At 44.9% G+C, this 23,933-nt stretch overlaps 1 protein-coding gene across 1 annotated transcript in view; it reads left to right on the forward strand.

Moving 5' to 3' along the window:
* Positions 1–12,340: 12,340 nt before the first annotated feature.
* Positions 12,341–23,933, forward strand: part of grxcr1a (glutaredoxin and cysteine rich domain containing 1 a) — a 137,697-nt gene continuing 126,104 nt past the window's right edge. The window contains exon 1 of the mRNA XM_041182980.1: positions 12,341–12,724. Within this exon, the coding sequence (XP_041038914.1) occupies positions 12,341–12,724 (384 nt within the window). The remainder of the gene's footprint in view (positions 12,725–23,933) is intronic.

The following is a 23,933-nucleotide window of genomic DNA, read 5'->3' on the forward strand; positions in this document are numbered from 1 at the left end:
TATCGTAAACAATCACCTGAAAATTCAGCTAATGAAAATGCTCTGCATAGATATTTATTTATGGACAGGATTTTATGCCTTGCGGTGGGCGACTGACCTGATCAGGCATAAAATAATGTAAGATGATGTCGGGCAAGCGTCCCGAAGTCATCCCGCGCTCCCGCGATATTTTGGTCGGCGGGCACGCGCAAAAGCTGGAAATGCGCCTGCCGACAATTAAGAGGGCAATTAAGCCCATTAACAGCACAATTGACTCCGATTTTTCTTTGCCCATCCAACTCACGGTTGGCAGCCGGGCAAATCTGCCAGGTGGCCTTTGCATTTTTCATCAAAACTCATCCACGGGCGGGATGAAGTTTCTGTGATGAAATAAAATATGAATAAATTTCTGGTGGACAGCATTTTCATTAGTCAAATTTTCAGGTGATTGATTATGATGGATGGACACTTTTTTTCAGCTTTTGAAACATTCATTTTTGCTTTTGCAGGGCTTCAGCTCCCTGAGGCAGCTCTCTGTCTTCAGGGAGCTTTCTGTCAGCGCTGGCCTGTGCCCACGTTGTTGTCATCGTCCGTCCTCTTCCTGTCCCCACCCTGGTAGTGCTGAGCATTTCAAAGTTTGGGGACCGATCGTGGTCGGAGGTCAGTTTGCGGACTACTCCCGGGCACGCCAATCATGCCCACCTGCCGAGCTGACAATTCAGGCCTATATTTTATTTCATCGCGGAATTCTCATCCTGCCCATGGATGAGGCTTGATGAAAAATGCAAAGGCCGCCTGGTCAAGTCGCCCATCTGCCAACCATAAGGTTGGACAGGCAACGAAAACTTGGAGTCATTTGCGGCGTCAGTGGACTTAATTGCCCTCTTAATTGTTGGTGGGCCCGCTTCTGACTTTTGTGTGTGTCCATCGACCAGAATACCGTGCGAGCGTGGGATGATGTTGGGATGCTTGCCCGAGCTATTTTATGCCTGATCAGATCGGGCACGTGCCCGCCCATGAGGCGTTAAATTCTGCCCCTAGAGTTGTAGCGCTGGGTCTGATTAATTTATAGTAAAAACAGAAAGTGCTGGAAAAACTCAGCAGGTCTAGCAGCATCTTAGGTGGAAGAGTCATTTTTGACTCGAAACATTAACTCTTTCTCTCTCCACGGCTGCTGCCAGGCCTGTGTTTTTATTTTGGATTTCCAGTATTGGAAGTACTTTGCTTTTACTTTACTTCGCATTAATTTGCTTGTTGCTAAAGAATAACATGTCGATGAGGAAGGGGCAACATTTAGAGAAATTCCGGAAATAAAAGTGAACCGTCAGGAAGAGAAGCATTGCTGGAGATGCTCTGGCTATGATTGTATGGATAAGAGTGGAACCAAGAAAGGAGATTGCATTAAGCTGGGCAACAAAAGATGGGCATTGGAAGAAACATTAGAATGGTACTGCACAGAAGAAGGCTAACTCACACATGTGCTTACACTGGCTCTTTGAAAGAGATATTCAATCAGTACCAATCCTCTGCTCTTTCCTCATAACCCTGGAAAATTTCCCTTTTCAATTATTTAACCTTGCTTGGATTTGCTTCTCATGATCCCTGCGTGTGGACCCACCCCTTATCCCACCTTCCACAAGGTTAATACCAGCAGGAATGGCGTTTAAGAGCCTTCCTGCCGTGGACTTAATCAGGGTGGGGGAGGGAAATGGTGGGTTCCCCAACCACCACCCTCCCATCTGATTAAATGCCCTCTGCAACAGGAAAGGGTTCCTTTTCATGTTGCCCACCAATCTATTCTCATGCACTCTCTTTGTTCTTCTATTTCTCCCCCATATTTTTTTTCAGCTTGGTTTGTTTGCTGTAAACCTGACATTTATCATAAGAATCCTTTCTCTGTTTCATTTGAACTTCTTTACAATTGATCGTTTGTGCAACTGGCTGTATATTGCACTTGAAATGACATCATTTTTTTCCAAAGTGAAACTCATTTGCCTGACCTAAAAAATAAAATCTTCCATGCATTAGCACAACGGGCAGCAAAATGGAACACAATTGTTCTTTTTCTTTTTGCATTAAAAAATATCCATTGATGTATTTAAGAGTTGAACCTTAGAGCAGTTTTATCAAAATAACTGAAAATGGGTTATCACAAAAAGATAAGAATTTTTAAATCAGGCTGCATTGTCCACACCGTGTGAGTAACCTGACTTTAAATGACATAGTGAAAATAGCAAAACAAAGCATTACAAACCATTTACTAGTTATTTGGTGTACGCTAATCAGTTTCTAAGGCTGGGATCTTCCGCTCTGGAGTCTAAGTTCGATGGCAGGTGCAGAAGTAATTTCTGCTGTGGAGTAGAACAGCTGACGACACGCAATCTTGCACTGGTCAGCTCATTACCTAGGCATCTGTGCAGAGCACAGTGAATTTCCAGATTGGGGCGGTGGGGGGTTGCAGGCAGGAAGTCACCATCCCCACCATTACCTCATGGGATTGAATGTCCGGGTGCCATATCTAAAGGGCACCCAGACAGCCTGCACTATCTCTTCCACTTTTACCCGGCCATTGCTCCACCCTTCCCCACTAATACTTCCTCCCTTCCTTGGTCATCCTCCATGCAACTTGCACTGCTACCACCCGGTCTGAAGCATAGGCTGGCATTTACAGACGTTCCCTAAAGAGGACAATGCAGCAGCAACTGAGCATTAATCATGGAAGAAGTCTACCTCGCCAGGTGCCACTTATATGCAGGAGTAAACATGAATGTTCTAATTTCTCACTGGCGGGGAACTGAATTTGGAGGGGGACCTTAACTCTTGTGAGGCGGCCTTTTAATGAGCATACATGACTTGTTAATGCATGCAAAGGGGCTTCTCGGCATTGTTCATCGGGAGGTTTGACCTGCCTTTAACCTTCCTTTAAAGGCCCGAAAATATAGTTGCGAAAGTTCATCCCAGTGTCGGGAAACTGATTTTTGGCCTTGCGCCAAATTAAGCTCCCCACCGGCCAAGCTTCCCTCTGTTGGTGGGACCATAAGATGCTATCCTAAGTAAATTAAATACCTTATGATATTTAAAAACTTTTATAATGTTCCTCCTGGTGCCTGTACAATAAATGAGCTCAATTTGAAGAATCCCCTCGAAACAGGCGTAATATATGGAAACTTAGCATCCTCATTATTTCGATTGGGTGATATAGTCTATTTTGTGAATGGTGCCAGATTCCAGTCTGATGTCTTTAAATCAGTGTTAAAGATCATGGATACTTGATTTATACTTGATGTAAATTGTGTTCAATATTCTGTGTTCTTTTGCATTGGTTTGGCCAACTTAAGCCTATCAGTACAAGCTTGTGGAAAGCCCAGGCCTATGTTTTAGTCATGCAGTAAGTTTTAGCTTTGGATCCCCTTCCCTGCCCCCTTTTGGGAATGTGCTTATTCTGTACCCAAATGTTCTCCTCTTTAAAGATCTCCATTTTATCCCACAGAACTAGATCTAGCATTGCTTCCTTCCTTGTTGGGCTGGAAGCACACTGATAAAGAAAATATTCTTGTACACTTTTCAAAAATTCCTTTTCCTCTTTCCTCTTTGCACTCTTATTTTCTCAGTCTATGTTATGATAACTGAAGTGATCAATTGTCAACACTCTAAAGTGCTTGCACCTTCCTGACAATCGCCTGCAAATTTGCTACTCTCCTTCTCACTGTTCAATGGTCTCGAGTGTAACCCAGTCATAATAGCTTCTCTATTGTTCCTTAATTCTACCTACTGGATTCTGTCTTTGAACCCTGAAGTACATCATTACTTTCTAATTCATGACAGTACCTTTGATCAATATTTCCAATCTCTCATTTTTCCTCTCCGTCTTTCCTGAACACATGGTAGCCAGGAATATTAAGTGCCCATTCTTTTCCTTGTCTGAATCAGCTCTCTGTTATTACCAAAATCCCATGTAGCTACTTGTGCCTGCAGCTCTGTGTATTTATGCACAAGCATGCTAAACTCACCTTCTTCCACGTTGCACTTTCCCTTTCTCAGTCCTATGTGCATTCTGTACCTTCTTTCTACTGCTTCATCTTAGTGTCACTCCCCTGCCAAATCAATTTAAACCTTCCCCCACAGCAGTTGTTAACCTCCCTGCGAGGAAATTGGTCCCAGCCCTATGAAGGTACACTCCAACGACCTCATCCTAGAACTGGTTCCGAAGCTCAAATAATCTGGGCCCCTCACACCTGCACCATTTTTCTATCCATGCTTTAGTTTGCATTATCTTAAGTGCCCTATTTTTACCAGCAAGCAACACTGGGAGTAATCCAAAGATTGCCATGTTTGGATGGTCAGTCAACTGTTTTGGAGCTTTCATAGAGTTTGAGGAGGACATGGGGTCATATGCACCACAGTTACAGTCACAAAGAATATAATTTGGAGAGCAGCACAAATAAAGCAAATATCTTCTCTCTTAGCTGTTTGGTGGTACAGGCATGAGCATTGCTGAAAAAAGACATTGTTGAAGCCTCACTGGCAATCATCAGGACAATTTGCAAGAATGCAAAATGTAAATGGAACCACGATTTACATATTGTGAGAAGAGAGTGCTGATTGGTTGGTGAGAGGAGTCTGGTTGCTAGATCTTGCATTCCATGAGGAATGCACCAGCTAACTGATGACTGACAGTTAACTGCCAGGCTTTGTTTAAAATCAAAGAAGGCAGCTTGACTCTTATTGGTCCAGGCATTGCCCCGGGGAATGAATCAGGGAAAGATTAATGTCTATTTTGTATAGGTAAAACAGGCACAATGTGTGTACATAAAAGCAAAATACTGTGCATGCTGGAAATCTGAAATAAAGAAAAAAATACTGAAAAACCTCCACAGATCTGACAGCATCTATGGAGAGAGAAACAGGGTTAACGCTTTGAGTCCATACGACTCTGCCGAAGAAGACTGAGTTTTTCCAACAATGTGTGTACATGTTCTTTCTGTCTGCAAAGAACAAGGCCCTGTGTATTCATATGAGTAGCTTCTGGCACATGTAAGGGCACTACACTGCAAGCCTTATGGATAATCCTGAATTGGTTGTCAGCATAATTCTTAGGGCACTCAGGGTTGTTTAGCAAATGCTGTCCAATTGTGGAATCACATCTAATGTTGGACACTGTGTTTTGAGTATTATAAGCATGGGATGGTTCGATACAGTCAGTATCTTGCCAATTGGGAACAGCCAACCAATCAGCATTCTGTTTTAGTTAAGTATAAATTGCTGTTTCCTTTACATTTGGTATCTGTGTGAATTGTCCTGATGAGTGCGAGACAAAATGCTTCAACAACATGTCTTTTTTTCAGCAACATCTTCTTTCTATGAAAGAAGATGGACACACAGCAAACAAATCCATTTCAGATGGGGTGTCTTCTTGTGGCATTCCTTTGCTGATAGCTTAAGAGGTCAATCCTTGAGAGGCAGGGTCTGCCACAAGTGCCACACATGAAGCTACCAAATGTTGTTGTAGGTTGTTGTTTTTGGTGTAAGCGTCCGTTGCAAGCACCTGTAGCCACTGGTCATCATGGTGGTGAATGTCAGCCCAGAGGAAGTGTTGCCATTTTCCTCTTTAATCAGCTATTGACTCCCAGGTGTGATAATTGATGGCTAGGGCCTTCATGTCACACTTGCAAGTGGAGCTTTGGGCATCTCCCTGGTCACCTGGCTCTGTCTAACTCACAATACAGAAAATCCTTGGTATCCTGCGGACATGCTTGAGCCAGCAAAGCCTTTTCTGTTTGATGATCGTGAGCAAGCCTGGGAGATTGACTTGGCGAGGACTGTCACATTCGTGGTTTTGGCCTGCAGGGAAATACTCATAATGCACTGCAGACAGTGAAATTTTTAGGCTTCTTTTTTTGATAGCTGTAAATCATCCAGGTTTCACAACCATACAATAAGGTACTGAGAATACAGGCCTTATAAACTGTCAGCTTGACCCTAAGGATCGGCTTGATGATGCAGGAATAGGGCAGGGTAGGTTTTGGGATGATTTGTAGATGAAGGTCAGGACATTAACTTAAGCACTGGGGACTGGAAGGCAATTAATGAAATCGTGCTGAGCATCATATGGTAGGATAAGACAAATGTATAAAAAAATGACAATTTATACAGAAGATTTGAACCTGAATAGTGAGCTCATAATTGTAATGCACTCGAGTCCCCAAATATGGACCTAAATACTCTGAAGAAGAGTCATATGGACATGAAACGTTAACTCTGTTTTTCTCTCCACAGATGCTGTTAGACCAGCTGAGTTTTTCCAGCATTTTCTGTTTTTGTTTGGACCTAAATACTATTGTACATACTATCTGCTTGCTAAAACTAATTTGAAGAATCTATTGAGTTTGAATCATAGAACATTTTATCATAAATAAAATATACTCCTCTAACAGGGTGGATGCAAACAGGTAAGTTTTAATTATTTTTCAAATTTTGTGGAGCCAATATGAGCTGCATTACTTCTCCCAACTCCACAGCTTTCCTGCCAGCTGTGATCAGCCATTGTTCCTGCCTGAGGTCTGGAACCTGAGGCCTGTTGCCTGCAAGCCAGAGAGCCTGAGCTTTGAATCATCAGTCAGTGAGCTGCCTGTGGAAGCAGGACAGGGTCCAGCAGAATCGCTCATATTACTTAAGATAATTATTCAGACTGAATTTGAGCCTCAGGCTTCTTAGTTCAAATGTGGCATGGGCCAAATCATTGTCCTCATGCCCAAAGACCTTGAGGTCTATTAAGTGGCAACTTGTGGTCATCAGGCATCCGATCCAATGCAGCACCTGCTCGACTCATTCCTGGGATGGAGGGCTTATCTTAAGAGGAAATGTTGAACAGATTGGGCCTTTACCCATTGGAGTTTAGAATAATTAGAGGTGATCTTATTGAAACATATAAGATCCTGAGGGGACTTGATAGAGTGGTACCAGGAGGAGGTTTCCTCTTGTGGGAGACAAAAGCACAGTTTAAGAATAAGAGGTCTCCCTGTCAAGACTGAGATGAGGAGAATTTTTTTTCTCTCAGAGGGTCATTAGTGTGTGGAATTCTCTTCCCCAGAGAGGAGTGGAGGCTGAGTCATTGAATTTTTTCAAGGCAGAGTTAGACAGAATTTTCATAGACAAGGGGGTCAATGGGTGGAATCATCCCAGATTTGCACTAAGTGCAGTAGCAGGCAGGATAGATGATGTTTTACCCGCTGGCTGCAATGGCAGCTTCTCACACCATAGCATCCCAAACCCACAGTGTTCATTATGGATTCCTGGGAAACATGCCGTTATGATGGTGGGCGGGCTCTCATTTGCCCACCATGCCATCATCATACCGCTTCATCAGCTGGGCGCTACATTTAAATTGCAGTCGCGCACAGACGTCTCAGTGCTTCCAACCAAGGACTGCTGCACAGAAGAGACAAGGTGGCCGTGAAAGGCAAAAAGACTGCAGTCCCCCGTTTTAGTGACGCATTCCTCTAGCACCTTTTGGACAGCTAGGAGGCCCACCATGATATCCTCTGCTCCCGCTCAGGCCGTAGGAGGGGCAGCAGCATCACCAATCCAACATGGCAGGTGGTAGCAACAGTGGTCAGCGCCAATGTCCTGCAAAAGAAGATAGCCACACAGTGCCACGACAGGATGAATGATCTCATCCATTCCGCCAGGGTAAGTCACTCTTCTCATCACTCTCAATTCGCATGCTCACAAACCCATCACACATCCACAGGGCTTTCACACCTCACAGGACAATATCACTAACTCTCACACACACCCTCACATCTCCATCAGGCACACATCATCTCGTGCTCATGTCCTCATCCTGTCCATGGCTCTGCTCACCACACAAACATTCCATGCAGCGCCATGAGTCCTGCTCACACTCTCCTCATCTGTTTACATGGCGGAGAAGCCTGCTCACATCAGCAGGGAGAGGTCCCAGACCGGGCGTGGCCCACATTAGACCCCTCACTCACTTTGAGGAGTGTGCCACCACACTGACTGGTGAGGACATGGACTGTGCCTGTGACGATGGTGAGGTTGGCGACGAACACTCTCGTGAAGATCCTGCACCACATCATCTCTTTCTCAACACAAATGTGAATGACCTCTCTCCTGCTTTTGACTCTGCTGCCATGTACAAATTATCTGTACGTTGGTTCCAAGGGAGCTCTTTCAAGGGACCAACACCCTCAGCCATCCAGTCCCTCAGCTCCATCCAGGTCCCCCACTCGCCAAGAGGACACCTTCTCCGTTGAAGTGCTGGAAATAAGCAGCCTGGAAAACCCATCGCAATGTTTACCCACAGCCTCCACCAGCGTAGAGACACACATCTCAGTGGGACATAGATCTAGAGTAGGCTCTGGTCTATAATCTGGTGGTCACCATGTGGACATGTGTCTGCAGCAGGAGAAAGCAGGTGTGGCTGAGCTCCCCAGCACTCAGAGGGCTGGTAGGGAAGAGGTCCAAGGCAGATGACGAACCTCTGGATTTGGCGTTCCAACTCATCATGGACAGTCAGCAGAAGGCAAGGGAACATCATGCAGAGCTGTTAGAAGCATTCATTAGAGTAGCTTGTGAGTCAGAGGAGTGCATCTGCTTGCTCTCTGATGAAGTGGTGCCACACATGTGCATACGGAGGTCTCCATGGGAAGGATGGCAGATGCCATGGAAACCCTAGTTCAACAGAACATAGAAATGTGTGCAGAACTGCACTCCATTGTGGGAGCCATGGGTGAGTCTCTGCAGTGGCAATGCAAAAGGGAAATGGAGCACCTCGACATCCCTCCAAGTGCTCCTATCCCCCAAGGAGTCAGGCCGGAGCCTCCAGGCATCAGAAGGGAGGAGGAGTGGCAGCTGGACACCCCTGGGTCATCCACTCAGGGATCTCAGAGGCTGTCTGCTCCCCCTGAGACCCCTTTGCCTGTGACTCCCTCAACCTCGTCCTCTGTCACCGCAGAGGGAGCAGCTGACTGAAAAGCGATTTTTGGAGGGAGAGTGTGTGTGGTAAGGCCTTTCGGAGCCTCGTGCAAGCATTCTCCCATGCACGCAGATCCATCCTGTATCACACTCATCTCAATATCCTGAGCATTTTCAATGCTGCCTGCTGGAGTTCACATTCAGATGTCCATCTCTGCCCACCCACTGATCACACTCCCATGTAGCAGCCGATCTCACCCACCACGACTCTCATTTCACTTTCGATTTAGACAGCATGGTGATGATACAGTATTTCATTCGTTTCCCCATCCTTTCCGCTCCCCTAGTCATCCATTTCCTTTCCCCCATCACTGTTGACCCCCATGGCATCACCTTCCACCTCACCTCTGTGACCTACCAGCCACAACCTTTTTCTTTCAGGAATATCCAGATGGACATACACATTCTCTCCCTTCCGGAAAATCCCACCCCATCCACATTAACCTCCCTAACCTCCTCCTTCCCCCCGGGGTTCCGTGTTTGCCTCCGAGTCCCCACCAACCACTCTCGCCACCACTTCTACAGATACTGTTGAATCCTCACCCTCCCACCCTACAGCCCTACTCTGCCCTCAGTCATTCTAACCATTCCCTCCTTCCCCACCCACCCTCAGTTTGCTCCCCAGGAAGCAGTCATGTACTCATCAGAGCCCTCCCTTGTAAGTTCACCTGGACATCCCCACACTCTGGACTCCTTCTCCCTCTGGAACCCCTTCCCAGGTTGGAAAACCTTCCCCCCTTGAAACTCCTTCCCACTAGCCGCACCACCACCGCCCCCCCCACCGTTCCCCCACCCCCCCTCCCCCACCAACCAACCCCACCCCACCGGGTTCCTCTCCTCTTAGTCTTTCTCTCCTCACTAGACAGTCCTTCCCTCTTCGTGACTCCTTCAGACACCCTCACTTCTTCCTCCACTCTTACTTCCCTCTCCACACTCCTTCATCCCCCTGGACCCCCTCCCTTCTCCACAGTCCTTCCTCCCCCTGCATTTCCTCTCCTCTCTGCATTCCTTTCTCCCCCTAGACTCCCTCCCCTCTCTACACTCCTTCCCCCCACCTGTACTCCCTCCCCTCTCTGCACTCTTTCCCACCCCTGGACTCCCTTCCATCTCTGCACTCCTTCTTCCCCCTGGACTCCCTCTCCTCCTGCCACTCCTTCCTCTCCCTGGACTCCCTCCCCTCTCTGCACTCCTTTCTCCCTCCAAACTCTTTCTCTTACACCTTCCCTCCCTCCTTGCACCTATCTCCACAGTTGCCGTCTTCTCTCCCCATACTCCCTCATCCCCCCGCCAACCTCCCCCCAACACCTTTGTTCCCCACCTCTCAACCTCACCCATCCCGACATCTCTTCCTCTCCTAGTCGATCTGAGAGCTTCCTCTTCCATGCCCCTGGTCCATCTGCCTCTCTCAAACACAGCTGGACCTTCCTCTCCATCCCCTTGGCCATCATCTGTTGTGAGCAGATCCTCAACGGTGACTTTCCACTTTCCATGCGCTGCTTCACAGCAGAGCCATGTCTATGAGAATCCACCCAGCATGCCACGGATGTTCCTCCAGTGTGCCGTAGCTGTCGGGGTCTATCATCTTCTGCTCCTCAGAAGTCTGCGACATGAGCAAGACAGTAAGTCCCAACTTCTGCACGTCACAATTGTCAAGACATGTTCTGCACCGGCATGTTTTCCCAGCAATGTGGGCAGACGATCCAGTGTGGGGTACGATTCCGGCTGGCTGGCCTTATAATGATATGCAGATGCATTGCAATGAGGTCCCAATGACTGTTGATGGGGAACACAGCCTGCCGTTAATGGGCTGTGCAGATGGTTGCAAACTGGCTTCATGAAGCTATGAAGCCAACTTCTGGCCTTCTTGCCATATTGTCCGCTCATGCCGCCGAATGCGCCTGATGCAAGATGGCATAGAAAACTTTGTCCAATGGTTATTGGGGACAGACAGCAAAGTGGAGTTGAGACCACAAAAAGATCACCCATGATCTTATCAAATGGTGGAGCAAGCTCGAAGGGCTGAATGGCTTACTCCTGCTCCTAAGACCTATGTTCACAGATTCCTAAGACTGTGCATCTTTGAAGCAACCTTCAACATTGCTAGCCCTCACCTTCTGTTCAACTTCTCCTCATCAGGGCTTACCTATGGATGGAACCACAGCTGGTGAGGAATGTGGGGTGAAATTAATGATTAGGCGATGAGTGAGCTGCCTCTGGAAATGGCTCATTCAAATTATTGAAATAGGATCCAAGGCCCAATTTAAGGTGAATTTCAGGCCTCTAACTTATGTGCTGCTTTTTGCCTTTTTTGCATTACCACCCACATGAATTTTACCCCTTTATCTTTTTCTCTTGAAAATAGAAGGCTGAGGGATGACCTAATAGAAATCTTTAAAATGATGAAAAGTTTTGAGAAAATGAATACAGAGAGAATGTTTCCTCTTGTGGAGAAGAGAATCGCTAGAGGCCATCAATATAAGAAAGTCACCAAGAATTCCAATAGGGAATTCAGAAGAAACTTCTTTTCCCAAAGAGCGGTAAGAATGTGGAACTTGTTACTACAGAGAGTGGCTGAAGTGAATAGTAAAGGTGCATGTAACAAGAATTTACACAAGCATATGAGGGCAAAGAGAATAGATAGCTATGAAGGTACATTTGGATGAGACAAAATGGCAGGAGGCTCAAGTGGAGCATAAACACCATTATGAACTGGTTGGGCCAAGTGGCCTATTCTGCATGTATACCCCATGTAATCCTCTGTAATTCTATATAATTTACCTAGTTTGTACTAAAATGTGGCAATGTTCATTTAAAAAAATGTTCTTATTCTTCTTACAAAGGCTGATGGGTTTTCCTTTTGGCATGTTCTGTAAGGACTATACATTCTTTCTCAGCAGCTGTTCCTTTCTGCACTCCGCTCAAGTGAGGTTTAATATCAGTTGCTAAAATCTACTGCACTGGCCATTATATTTGAGACAAAAGAGAGGTTTAGTATGAATTGGTAGAACATGTTCCAATGGAACTAAATATTTTTAGTACCTTCCTACGTCTGGATGTTACACAGAGAGTGCACAATGATGATTAAATATTTAATCATTTGTATCACTTTACCTACTGCTGGTATAAAGGTGACCATGGTGTAATCTTATGCATTATTGAAGTAAGGCGGTATGAGGATCAGTGCTAACTTATTGTCCTTCACGATCTTATATTTTGATGGCACTGCTATATATATGAAACATCTACCCATACTATAGGGAAGTCTATATATACCTTTTGAACTGACTGCAAGAGGATTTTTTTGTTGAAAAGGCAATGTGAAGTTCACTCTTCAATGGAAAAAGGTAGACTCATCGGCATAATGAAGACAGATGGAGAGCAGCAGCAGAAAAAAGTTAGATTTCGAGTATCTTCTGCAACTAGTGGAAGAGTGCTGAAAGAAGTATACACCGATGGAGACCTGGTGGACTCCCAAGTGTCAGAATGTGCCAGCAATTCTGAGACTGAGCAGTGCAGTAGTTACAGTGAAGTGAATGGCCATAATGAGCAGCATTTTGCCTTGGAAACTGATGGCAGTGAAAGTGAATGTGATGACATGTTTCTGTTAGCAAGCGCCACCAAAGACAGAGGGATCTTTAGAAAGAGAATTAATATCTTGAGTAAAAATGGTACAGTAAGAGGGGTCAAACACAAAGTCAGTGCTGGGCAAGCACTTTTCAGTAACTTGTCAAATGGTGCTGTTCAGGTACGTCGTTAAGAATATAAAGATTGTCCAATTAAGCTTTTCACCTCCTGTAACAGTAATTAACGCTAGCTTCTGATTTTCTTCAAATGCAGTTAACCTGAGACCCTGTTGTAATTAAGTTGATTGGCTTTTTGTTTGCAGCGTGCTTCTCCTTAGATTGCTGTGTCTGGTATTATCAGGAATCCAACATCCAGAGTAGAGTACAATAATACTCTCACAGCTTGGATCCCTTTGTGTTTTTTGTTGCAGCAAACGCATGATGCAACAATGTCAAAGGTCATCTGCTGCCTGAACACAGTATTGACAATTTAAGTATTAAGGAAATTAATGTTGGCACCTGACGCACTTGTGGATTTCCACTTAATAAATTATGGAAAGGTTGACTTTTATATCCCTTTCATCATAATGAGAGTGTACGTTTTCAGTTGTAATAACTTCTTTGGATATGGTCTGAAATAACTCATAATGCTAAAATGGCAACTGCCCAGTTCTGTATATGGTTATGGCTGATCACATTTGTAATGTCTGATTCATGTGAATTGTTAGATTAATACAAGTCATCTCAGTCTAAGATGAAATTTTTTTCCCAATGTTAAACTTAATTCCTCTTTCACTCTTAAAGCTTCTTTCACTTTGTCCTCTGGTTCTCCTGTCCTGAATAACTCTTAAAAACAACCTGATAAACATGGGCTAGGTGCCCTATAATCATTTTCCAGTTTGTTTGGTTTCCTGACTCTTCTATCAAAATTCAACCATCTGAAACCTGTTGTCTTTGTTTTTAAAACCTTTCTATCATCGATAACCTTGTTATGTTAGTATAACATATTCCCTTTGTTTCATTGTTTAGCATTTTAATAGAAATATTGAATTCTTTTGTTTAAATAGGGTTAATGCTTCTGTTAAAATAGCAGACCAGGGATACCATACGAAAGTTTTAAATGTTTGTATCATTGCTGAATAATTTGCCGGCTTATAACTTGTCAGTATAACATGGAGGCATTGGGCAGTGTAAAATATTACACAGAGTTAGATAGATTTTACCGCACAGAAGCAGGACATTTGATCCAACTTGTCCATGCGTGTGTTTATGCACCACATGAGCCTCATCCTATCTCTCTTCATCTCATCCTATCAGCATATTCTTCTATGCTTTTCTCCCTCACGTATTTATATAGGTTCTCCTTAAATGCATCTATGCTATTCAGCTCAACTATTCCTTCTGGGAGAGAGTTCCACATGCTCACCACTTATTTGCTTTTTAATTATCTTCCACTAGAAATAAACCCAAGTTTGTGCTTTTTATGGTTTTGTTAAACTGCTTAGCTACTTTTTAATGATTTGTGTATCATTCTTTGATCTCTTCGCTCTTATTTTCCAAGGTGGGTTTCTTATTCCTCCTAACAAACACAATTTTACACCTGTCGTTAAGTGTAATACCACTTCCAGATAGCAATGTTTGCATGGTGGCCATGGAATTGTCACCCCTATCCTTGCAACATCAAGACCACCTGCAAATAGTCACATTTTAGATTTAGGATTGTCACTTTCCTGAACTTAAATTCATGAGTTATCTTGAGCAACGGTTGGGTGATATGACCCCAAGATGCATAGACCCATTGCCAGGTGTTGAACCATTCCAGGCAAGGAGGGAAGGGCAGGTCAGAAGTGGGGATGTTCGCTGATGATTGCACAATTCACGATTCAGCACCATTCATGATTCCTCAGATACTGAAGCAGTCCATGTACAAATGCAGCAATACCAGGACAATATTCAGGCTTGGGCTGACAAGTGGGAAGTTATTTTTGTGCCACACAAGTGCCAGGCAATGACAATCTTGAATAATAGAGAATCCAACCATCGCCTCTTAACATTCAATGGCAATTCTATCGCTGAATCCCCCACTATCAACATCCTGGGGGTTACAATTGACCAGAAACTAAACTGACTAACTATACAAATGCCGTGGCTACAAGAACAGGTCAGAGGCTAGGAATCCTGTGACGAGTAACCCACCTCCTGACCCCCCAAAGTCTGTCCATCATCTACAAGGCACAAGTCAGGAGTGTGAAGGAGTATTCCCCACTTGCCTGGATGAGTGCAGCTCCCATAACTCTCAAGAAGCTTGACACTGTCCAGGTCAAAGCAGCCCACTTGATTGGCGCCACATCCACAAACGTTCACTCCCTCCACCACCAACACACTGTGGCAGCCGTGTGTACCATCTATAAAATGCACTGCAGAAACTCACCAAGGCTCCTTAGACAACACTTTCCAAACCCATGACCACTACCATCTTGAAGGACAGCAGAGAAATAGGAACACCACCACTTGGAAGTTCCCCTCCAAGCCATTCACCATCCTGACTGAGTCAATATCCTGGAACTCCACACCTAACAACATTGTGCACGTATCTACACCACATGGACTGCAATGGTTCAAGAATGCTGCTCACCACCACCTTCTCATGGGCAATTAGGGATAGGGAATAAATGCTGGCCTAGCCAGCAATGTCCACATCCCTTGAATGAAGAAAAAGCGAGCCTTGAAAGGGTAACGGAGCGGCTGTTTAAAGCTTACAGAGGCCCTTCTGAAGGTCCTCCTTGCATTGCTGGTGGACCTCAGCTCCCTTGATGGTGAGATGAATGTTGAATGCAGCCCTGATGACAGAGGCAGACCTTGCACAGATGCGCTGGGCACTTCTAGGGCTCAAGAATCCAGAGGCTGTCAATCATGGCTACCTAATGTCCTGGAGAAGATAATGCAGCAAACACTCTACACATCCACATCAGAGCAAAATGTAGAAGCACCTGGACGTGTTCACACAAATGCATCCAGCACACTTGGAGTCTTACTAGGTGGTACTTATTTGCTGAATGCCACAGCATTAGAGCTTTGTACAACTTAAGAGTGCTTGTAGTGTATGGTGTCTGTTCATTTCTGCACCAATGGGCCTTTACCAGATATTGAGCTCTTGAGACGGAGGGCATGAAAGGAAGGTGAGTTACTCACCTCAGAGTAACCTGGCACTTGTGTGGTGTAAATGTTACTTTCCAGTTATCGGCCTAAGCCTGAATGTTGTACTAGTCTTGCTGCAGATGGGCACGGTATGCTTCTGTATCTAAGGAGTTGCAATAGGTGCTGAACATTATGCAATCATCAGTGAACTTCTGAACTTATGTTGGAGGGAAGGTCATTGATGAAGCAGCTGAAGGTGGTTGTGTCTAAGACAGTACCCTGAGGAACTCCTGCAGTGATGTCCTGGGACTGAGATGATTGACCTCCAACAACCACAACCATCTTCCTTTATGCTAGGTATGATTCCAACCAGTGGATAGTTTTCCCCCGATTCCCATTAGCTCCAGATTTGCTTCGGTTCCTTGGTGCCACGCTTGCTGCTGGACCCAAACTGAGCATCCAGGGTCACTCCCAAATAACTCTATATCACTGTGCTCACACCTCTGGGGGACTGTCCTGCAAGTGTTACAGTACATATCGAAGGGTGCTAATGGTGGAGTGTGGAATGTTTGACTGATACATGTGATTCTCTGAGTACAACTATCTTAGGTTGTTGCTTAACTAGCAAGTGGGACACCTTTCTGTGCTTAGGTACCAAAGAGGAGGCATTTGCAGCTTTGATTGGACTGAGGTTGCCTTCATCTCATCCTTGTGTGCCATCTGGGTCATTGCTAATAGACCCATCTGATGTTTTTTCCTACTTTTTAAAATTTTTGTGGTGATTTTTTTTTACTTGGCCATTTTAGAGAGGATTAACAGTAAACTGGAGGTCTAGAATCACATATGGGCCAGGTCATGGTGTGAGGCTCCCTTCCCTGCAGGACATCAGCGAACCTGTTGGGTTTTTACAAAAATCTTTCCTTGTTAACTTTCTGGTGCTACCCCACAAATTACTGGATTTAGTGAATCCAATTTCACAACTTGCCTTGGTGGGATTTGAAGTCACCATTCCTGAGGTTCTGGTTCACTAGCTTATATCTAGCAGTTAGGGAAGATCGATGGGTTAGGTATAATAGCATTATGGCTAACGACAATGTAACCAAAAGCAATCTTGACTTCTTTTGAACCAAGTCCCAACCCTGACTATACTTCCACTTGCACTTTCATCCTCATCCCATTCACAGTCCTCTTTACCTTTTTAGGTACCATCCACCAGCCCCTTCATTTTCTCCATCATCAATCAATTCTTGGATCTATGGTTGGAATTTTATGGGCCACATGCTAATAGGCATGAAGGCAACTGCACCGGTAACATGGGCTGCATTTTTTGGGGTGGTGGGGCTGGTGGGGGCCAGACTGCTCATGCCCACGAAAGTAAAGTTGGCCAGAAGCTGACTTGCTCCATGCCAGCCCCCTCCACAGCCATAACATATTGCAGGCGGGCTAAACTGGTGAACATTAGGACTTCTACCTTCAGGAGCTGCCAGCCAATCTGATTGGTTGGCAGTTCCATCACTCCTGGCAGTACCAGAGCTCAGTAGTGGGTGCTGCTGGGACTACAAGAAGAAGGCCAAAGAGGAACGTGCCAGCCTTGACAAGGTAAGTCCCATAGTTTTAGGGCAGGGAGGGATCCCAGAGCCCAGGGATGGGGGAGAGGGGGTAGGAGCTAGATTCGGTTGGGTGGAAGGAATGGGGTGGGGCTGACACCTTGACATATTTACATATCGTGGATGACTGCCGATTTCGGTGCCCGCTCACCTAGTTTATTATGAGGGTGAGCTGGGGGTGGGCAGGAAGGTGGTGACCTATTTTACATGACCCCAGCTCCCCCCACCAAAAACGTGCCTGGGGAGGGGCATGTAAAATCCAGCCCACAGTGGAAGACCATGTCACGGCAGGTTCCAATGTCTTCCTGCTGCCTGGCAAATTTCCTGGGTTGGTCAGGCAACAGGTTTGGGGAGGCACAGGCAGCATTGGGCGGGCAATCAAAGCTGTTAAACAGCCAATTGGGAGTGACTTTGCAGTGCTTTAAATTTTCCACGGTGCATACAGTTTACCCAGGGTGTCAGCAGCTCAAGAGGTGAAAGCTCAACGGCAGGTGGGTGTTGGCCGGAAGCACAGCTGCATTGTCAATCTGACATCCTGAGTTTCAGATAAGCAAAAGTTTGTACATTTGGAGAGGCTGCAGAGTGTGAGACCATAGCGGAGGACAACTAGTGGAAGGGTGACTGCTAGGCCCAGTGCAGCAAGTGCAGGCTACACTAGGGGGTTGAGAAGTATTGGGCTGTCAAGTTTCCAAATCTCAACGGGTGCTTTGCATTCTTAAGATTCATTCCTCCAGTTACGAGGAGAGTGGGAGAGAGATGCAGAATCAGTGTGGCTGTAGTGGCCAGAGGATCACCACTGTCAAGAAGCTATGAAGCGACATGGACAGGGAGGGTGCATATGGACAATAAGGCAGGCTAAAATTTGCAGCAGTTGCTATCCAGCTGCAGGGCTTTACAGACCAAGACCTAGCTTCATGGAGATGTCTGAACACCAGTGTCTCTGAAGGCTGTGTCTGTCCAGGCAACTGATCATGGACCACTGCAGAATGCTGGAGGAGGAGTTGAGGCCACTGGGATTTGGTGGCCATCCATTCCCCGTGGCAGTGAAGGTGACCATGGAGCTCAACTTTTACGCCTCAGACTCACGTTAGGGATCGTCTGGCAACATTTGTGAGTTCTCTCAGGCAACAGCGATCATTGCATCATGCAGATGATAGTGTCCTGTAGCAGATGGCAGGCCAGTAAATAAGGTATCACACCGATCAGGCCAGTCAGACTGAGAGGGCAATTGGGCTCAGGACCCTGGGTACCCTTAGAGCCAGGGGGTTACCAACTGCACGTGTGTTGCCACGAAAGCTCCCACAGAGCAACCAGGTATCTATGTGAACAGAAAAGATTTCCACTTGCTGAATGATCAGGTAACCTGCAACCTCCATAAACAAATCTTGCAGGTATGTACAAGGTTCCCAAGAAGCTGCCATTTCTCATACATCCTGAGACAGTCCTAGGTATCTCAGATATTCAAGCCACTCAAATATCTTCATGGAAGGATCATGGGTGACAAGAGGTATGCACTAAAGACTTGGCTATTTACAACTGTGCAGACCCCAGGGCAACCATTGAACAGACCATTAATTAATAAATATGGAATAAAAAGCTAGTCTCAGTAATGATGATTATGGGGTTCACTAATGGCCTTCAGGAAAGGAAATCTGCTGTCCTTACCCAGTCTGGTCTACATGTGACTTCCAGCAATGTGGTCGACTCTTAACTGTTAAGAAGTTCGACACCATCCAGGACAACGCAGCCTATTTGATTGGCAACCATCTACCATCTTCAACATTCACTTCCTCCATCAACGATGCACAGTGACAGCAGAGTGTACCATCTACAGGCTGCACTACAGTAACTCATCAAGACTCCTTCGTCAGCACCTTCCAAACCCCTGACCTCTACCACCTAGAAGGACAGGGGCAGCAGGTACATGGGAACACCATCACCTGAAAGTTCCCCTCCAAGCCAAATACACCATCCTGACTTGGAATTATATCACCATTCCTTCACTGTCGCTGGGTCAAAATCCTGGAACTCCCTTCCTAACAGCACTGTAGGTGTATCTACATCAAATGGACTGGAGCAGTTCAAGAGGGCAGCTCACCATCACCTTCTCATAGGCAATTAGGGATGGGCAATAAATGCTGGCCTAGCCAGCGACGCTCACATCCTGTGACAAAATAATTTAAAAAAACTCTCTTTTCCAAGTTTTCTTTTTAATCATGCACTGTCCTGAGCTGAGCATATATCATTGTTTGTTCATAATCATGGGCCAGAATCCTGGAAATCCATACTTAATACTATTGTGGGAACACATTCATTACATGGGCTGCAGTGGTCTAAGGGGAAAGCCCACTGCCACCTTTTCAGGACAACTAGGAGTTGACAATAAATGTGGCCTTGCCTGTGTCACCCGCAAATATAAAAAAACAAGCTTAAACAAAATCAAAACTGCCAGATTCTGACTGGTATTGCACATGAGCCTCACCAGAAAGTGGCATTAACCTAACGTCAGAATTGATTAAAAGCGAATTTATATTTTTCATTTTATAGCTTTATAGAAAAAAAAACTTCTTTGGTCATCACCCTTACCCTATCTTGTGCCCCCAGCTTCAAAATATTATGTGAAAATATCATGAAAATTATACCTTAACTGCATCTCTATATATAAACATATATTGAGCATCTGAACATCCTCTACAGGGACAGGCACAAGTGACACTGGATGAACTATAACTCATTCATGTTGTGTTGTTTCAGTCAGTACCAGTGATGTTGGAAACACATAGTTAATTAGTTTTCACAACAGTACCTCATTTGCATAGCTCACTACCTGGTGTTGAATATGATTAATTTCCTCATCCATTTAGTCCCCAGAATAGCCTTATGTCATGCTCTGAAAATAAGACATGTTGTAATAATTTGCTGCAGCAGTAGCCTAAATTTCTAACTTCATTACTCATTGGCTGTGTAAAGTTAAAAGTATTTTAGAAGTGGTAGATAAAAAAGTGCTGAAGGAAAGATTGTGTTAGGAAGTCTAGTTAATAGTAAAGCTATGTGCCAGTAACATAATATGAATTTATATTCTTGTACGTACTTAGACTGCTAAAAAGTCAAGGAATTATAAATATCTGTAAGCTCCAGAGTGGTCATTAAGATGCAAATTTTTAATGCAAGTGCTCAGTAATGGGATTTTCAAGATGGTGAACATACAACCTGAAATGACTCGAAAGTGATTTCACAGAAAGACCAGAGATGGGCTCTAAAAACCCATTGAGGGAAGGGATTTTTTTACTCTTTCATGGGATGTGGGAATCACTGGCTAGGCCTGCATTCTTATTGCTCATCCCTAATTCCCCTTGAGAAGGTGGTGGTGAGCTGCCTTCTTGAACTGCTGCAGTCCATGTGTTATAGGTACACCCACAGTGCTGTTAGGTTAGTGTAAGTCCTAGGGATCCACTTGCCTGAGGCCTCCATTGCTGATTCTACCAACAACTGTGGAGTTGCGGAGGGCCTCTGTGCAGTGGTGTTGTACAAGAGTACCTGTCACAATTTGGAAGCTGGAAAGTGCAGTCAAGAAATGCACTTCCAGCAGTGCAGGGAGCAGGGCAATGGGGCATTGGGAGGATCCTGTACCCCAGAAGAACAATCCTCTTGTGAAGGGTAGCTGGAGGATCTATTTTTTACAAGCCTAAATGGAATTTTCCCCATCCAAATCCTGGCCTAGATTCCAGTCCTTCTGGATTCATCCCTCTATCAATTTTGACTGGAGTCCCTCAAAAGGCCTGGATTTTCAAAGCTAGAAAATATTCAAGTATCTCTTAAAATTAGGTTTTTAAAAAATTCATTCATGGGATGTGGGCTTTGCTGGCTGGGCCAACATTTTATTGTCCGTCCCTAGTTGCCCTTGAGAAGGTGGTAGTGAGCTGACATGAACTGCTGCAGTGGTGTAGGTACTCTCACAGTGTTGTTAGGAAGGGAGTTCCAGGATTTTGACCCAGCGACAGCGAAGGAGGTTAGTTTAGTAACAGCACTGTGGGTGTACCTACACCACATGGACTGCAGCAGTTTAAGAAGGCAACATATCACCGCTTTCTCAAAGGAAATTAGAGATGGGCACTAAATGCTGGCCTAGCCAACGACAATCACATCCCATCAAAGAATAAAAAATAAATAAACTTGATTTAGGAAAAGTAAGAAAAAGTAAAAGGAAACTTCTTATGTTTAATTGATATTACTCTTGGACATAAAGGGAGTTATTTAAAAGTCAGATGAAGTGAGTCAGCCTATTTTAGTTCACCCTTCCAGAATATTAACTGCACTTTCATCCCATTAAAGCATCTAATTGATTCTTACATAAGTCCATTGTCCTACTTATGACCTTTCTCAAGTACCAACTGAGTGACAGCCTTCTGTATCTTAAGACGATGGTTTACATGGTAGAAATGGTGACCAACTCTGTGTTAAGTGTCGCTTGGTATGGCTGAGGAGTCGCACTCTGGCATATGTCACGCTCACAAAGTTATACCTGTGCCTTTATGGAAAAATGGATACTATACATTTAAAAACAGCATGGAAAATGGACAATTGACTTTGAAATAAGATGGAGTTGGGAGGTCAGGTGATCTTTACTCCTTTCATGGAAAAACTCAGCAGGTCTGGCAGCATCGGCGGAGAAGAAAAGAGTTGACGTTTCGAGTCCTCATGACCCTTCGACAGAACTTGAGTTCGAGTCCAGGAAAGAGCTGAAATATAAGCTGGTTTAAGGTGTGTGTGTGGGGGGCGGAGAGATAGAGAGACAGAGAGGTGGAGGGGGTTGGTGTGGTTGGGGCGGAGAGATAGAGAGACAGAGAGGTGGAGGGGGTTGGTTGTGGTTGTCCTATGGCACAACCCCTTGCCCACGCAAAAGATGCAACACCTGCCCCTTCACTTCCTCTCTCCTCACCGTCCAAGGACCCAAACACTCCTTTCAAGTGAAGCAGCATTTCACTTGCATTTCCCCCAACTTAGTCTACTGCATTCGTTGCTCCCAATGTGGTCTCCTCTACATTGGAGAGACCAAACGTAAACTGGGCGACCGCTTTGCAGAACACCTGCGGTCTGTCCGCAAGAATGACCCAAACCTCCCTGTCGCTTGCCATTTTAACACTCCACCCTGCTCTCTTGCCCACATGTCTGTCCTTGGCTTGCTGCATTGTTCCAGTGAAGCCCAACGCAAACTGGAGGAACAACACCTCATCTTCCGACTAGGGACTTTACAGCCTTCCGGACTGAATATTGAATTCAACAACTTTAGGTCGTGAGTCCCCTCCCCCATCCCCACCCCCTTTCTGTTTCCCCCTTCTCTTTTTTTTTCCCAATAAATTATAAAGATTTTCCTTTTCCCACCTATTTCCATTATATAAAATAAAAAAAAAAAACCCACTTGAGGTATACCTTGAGTGCCCTACCATCCATTCTTAATTAGCACATTCGTTTAGATAATATCACCAACTTTATCTTTAACACCTATGTGTTCTATTGTACTATTGTTGTTGACATCTTTTGATATTCTGCTTCTATCACTGCTTGTTTGTCGCTACAACCACACCAACCCCCTCCACCTCTCTGTCTCTCTATCTCTCCGCCCCCCACACACACACCTTAAACCAGCTTATATTTCAGCTCTTTCCTGGACTCGAACTCAAGTTCTGTCGAAGGGTCATGAGGACTCGAAACGTCAACTCTTTTCTTCTCCGCCGATGCTGCCAGACCTGCTGAGTTTTTCCAGGTAATTCTGTTTTTGTTTTGGATTTCCAGCATCCGCAGTTTTTTTGTTTTTACTCCTTTCATGTCTGTCAATATACAGGAAACTGCCCAAGGTTGGAAGTAGCCTGCTTGTCTGGTCAGGACATCAAAAGTATAAATGACCTTTTGGAAAATTCCTTTGAGAAGACATTAGATTGCAAGAGATCTCTTCAGTGAATCTAACAACTGCTGTTGCCCAAATGCCTGCAGAAATTGATGCACAATGGCCCCACAGGCTTAATGGCTGCAGAATGAAATTCCACAAAATTGGTATGAAGAAAAAACATTCTATCACACGGAGATGCAAATGGCTGAGATTAAAACCCCATTCTGTGTCAATGCTCATGTTGTCATGGATCATTTTTGTGGATAAAGGGAACACCGATACTCTGGTTACCTGACAGAAACCAGCTTTGGGATGCAGCCTCACGTCAGTCAGTCTGGGAGAAAAGGAGACCACAGAGGGAAGGTAGTCTGCCCAGCAAAGGAAGAACCCTGCTCTATTAAGAGACAGAGAACTGAGCCATTTACCTACTGATTTGAAGAACCAAGCCAGATCTTCACTACAGGAGCTTGGCAGCACCTCAACTGGATCAAAGTCAGAAACCTGCCGTTGTAAGGAGTAAGCTACTATAAATTCGTTGCTGGAAATTTTCAACCTCCATTTCCTTGGTGAACCAATAGTGAATCATCAGGCCTGCAATGTTTCTGCTTCCACCTCAAAAGTTAATAGTTAATGCTTTCAAGTGTAGTCGTGACTTTTTTGGACTTTTGAAAAACTTAATTACAGCTATCTCATTTGTAATCACTTGTTCTTCAGCGTGTTTTGTGTACATGTGTGAATGGGTGCTGTTATGATTACTTT

This window comes from Carcharodon carcharias, chromosome 1, assembly GCF_017639515.1.
Source record: "Carcharodon carcharias isolate sCarCar2 chromosome 1, sCarCar2.pri, whole genome shotgun sequence".
In the NCBI taxonomy this organism is placed as follows: Eukaryota; Metazoa; Chordata; class Chondrichthyes; order Lamniformes; family Lamnidae; genus Carcharodon; species Carcharodon carcharias.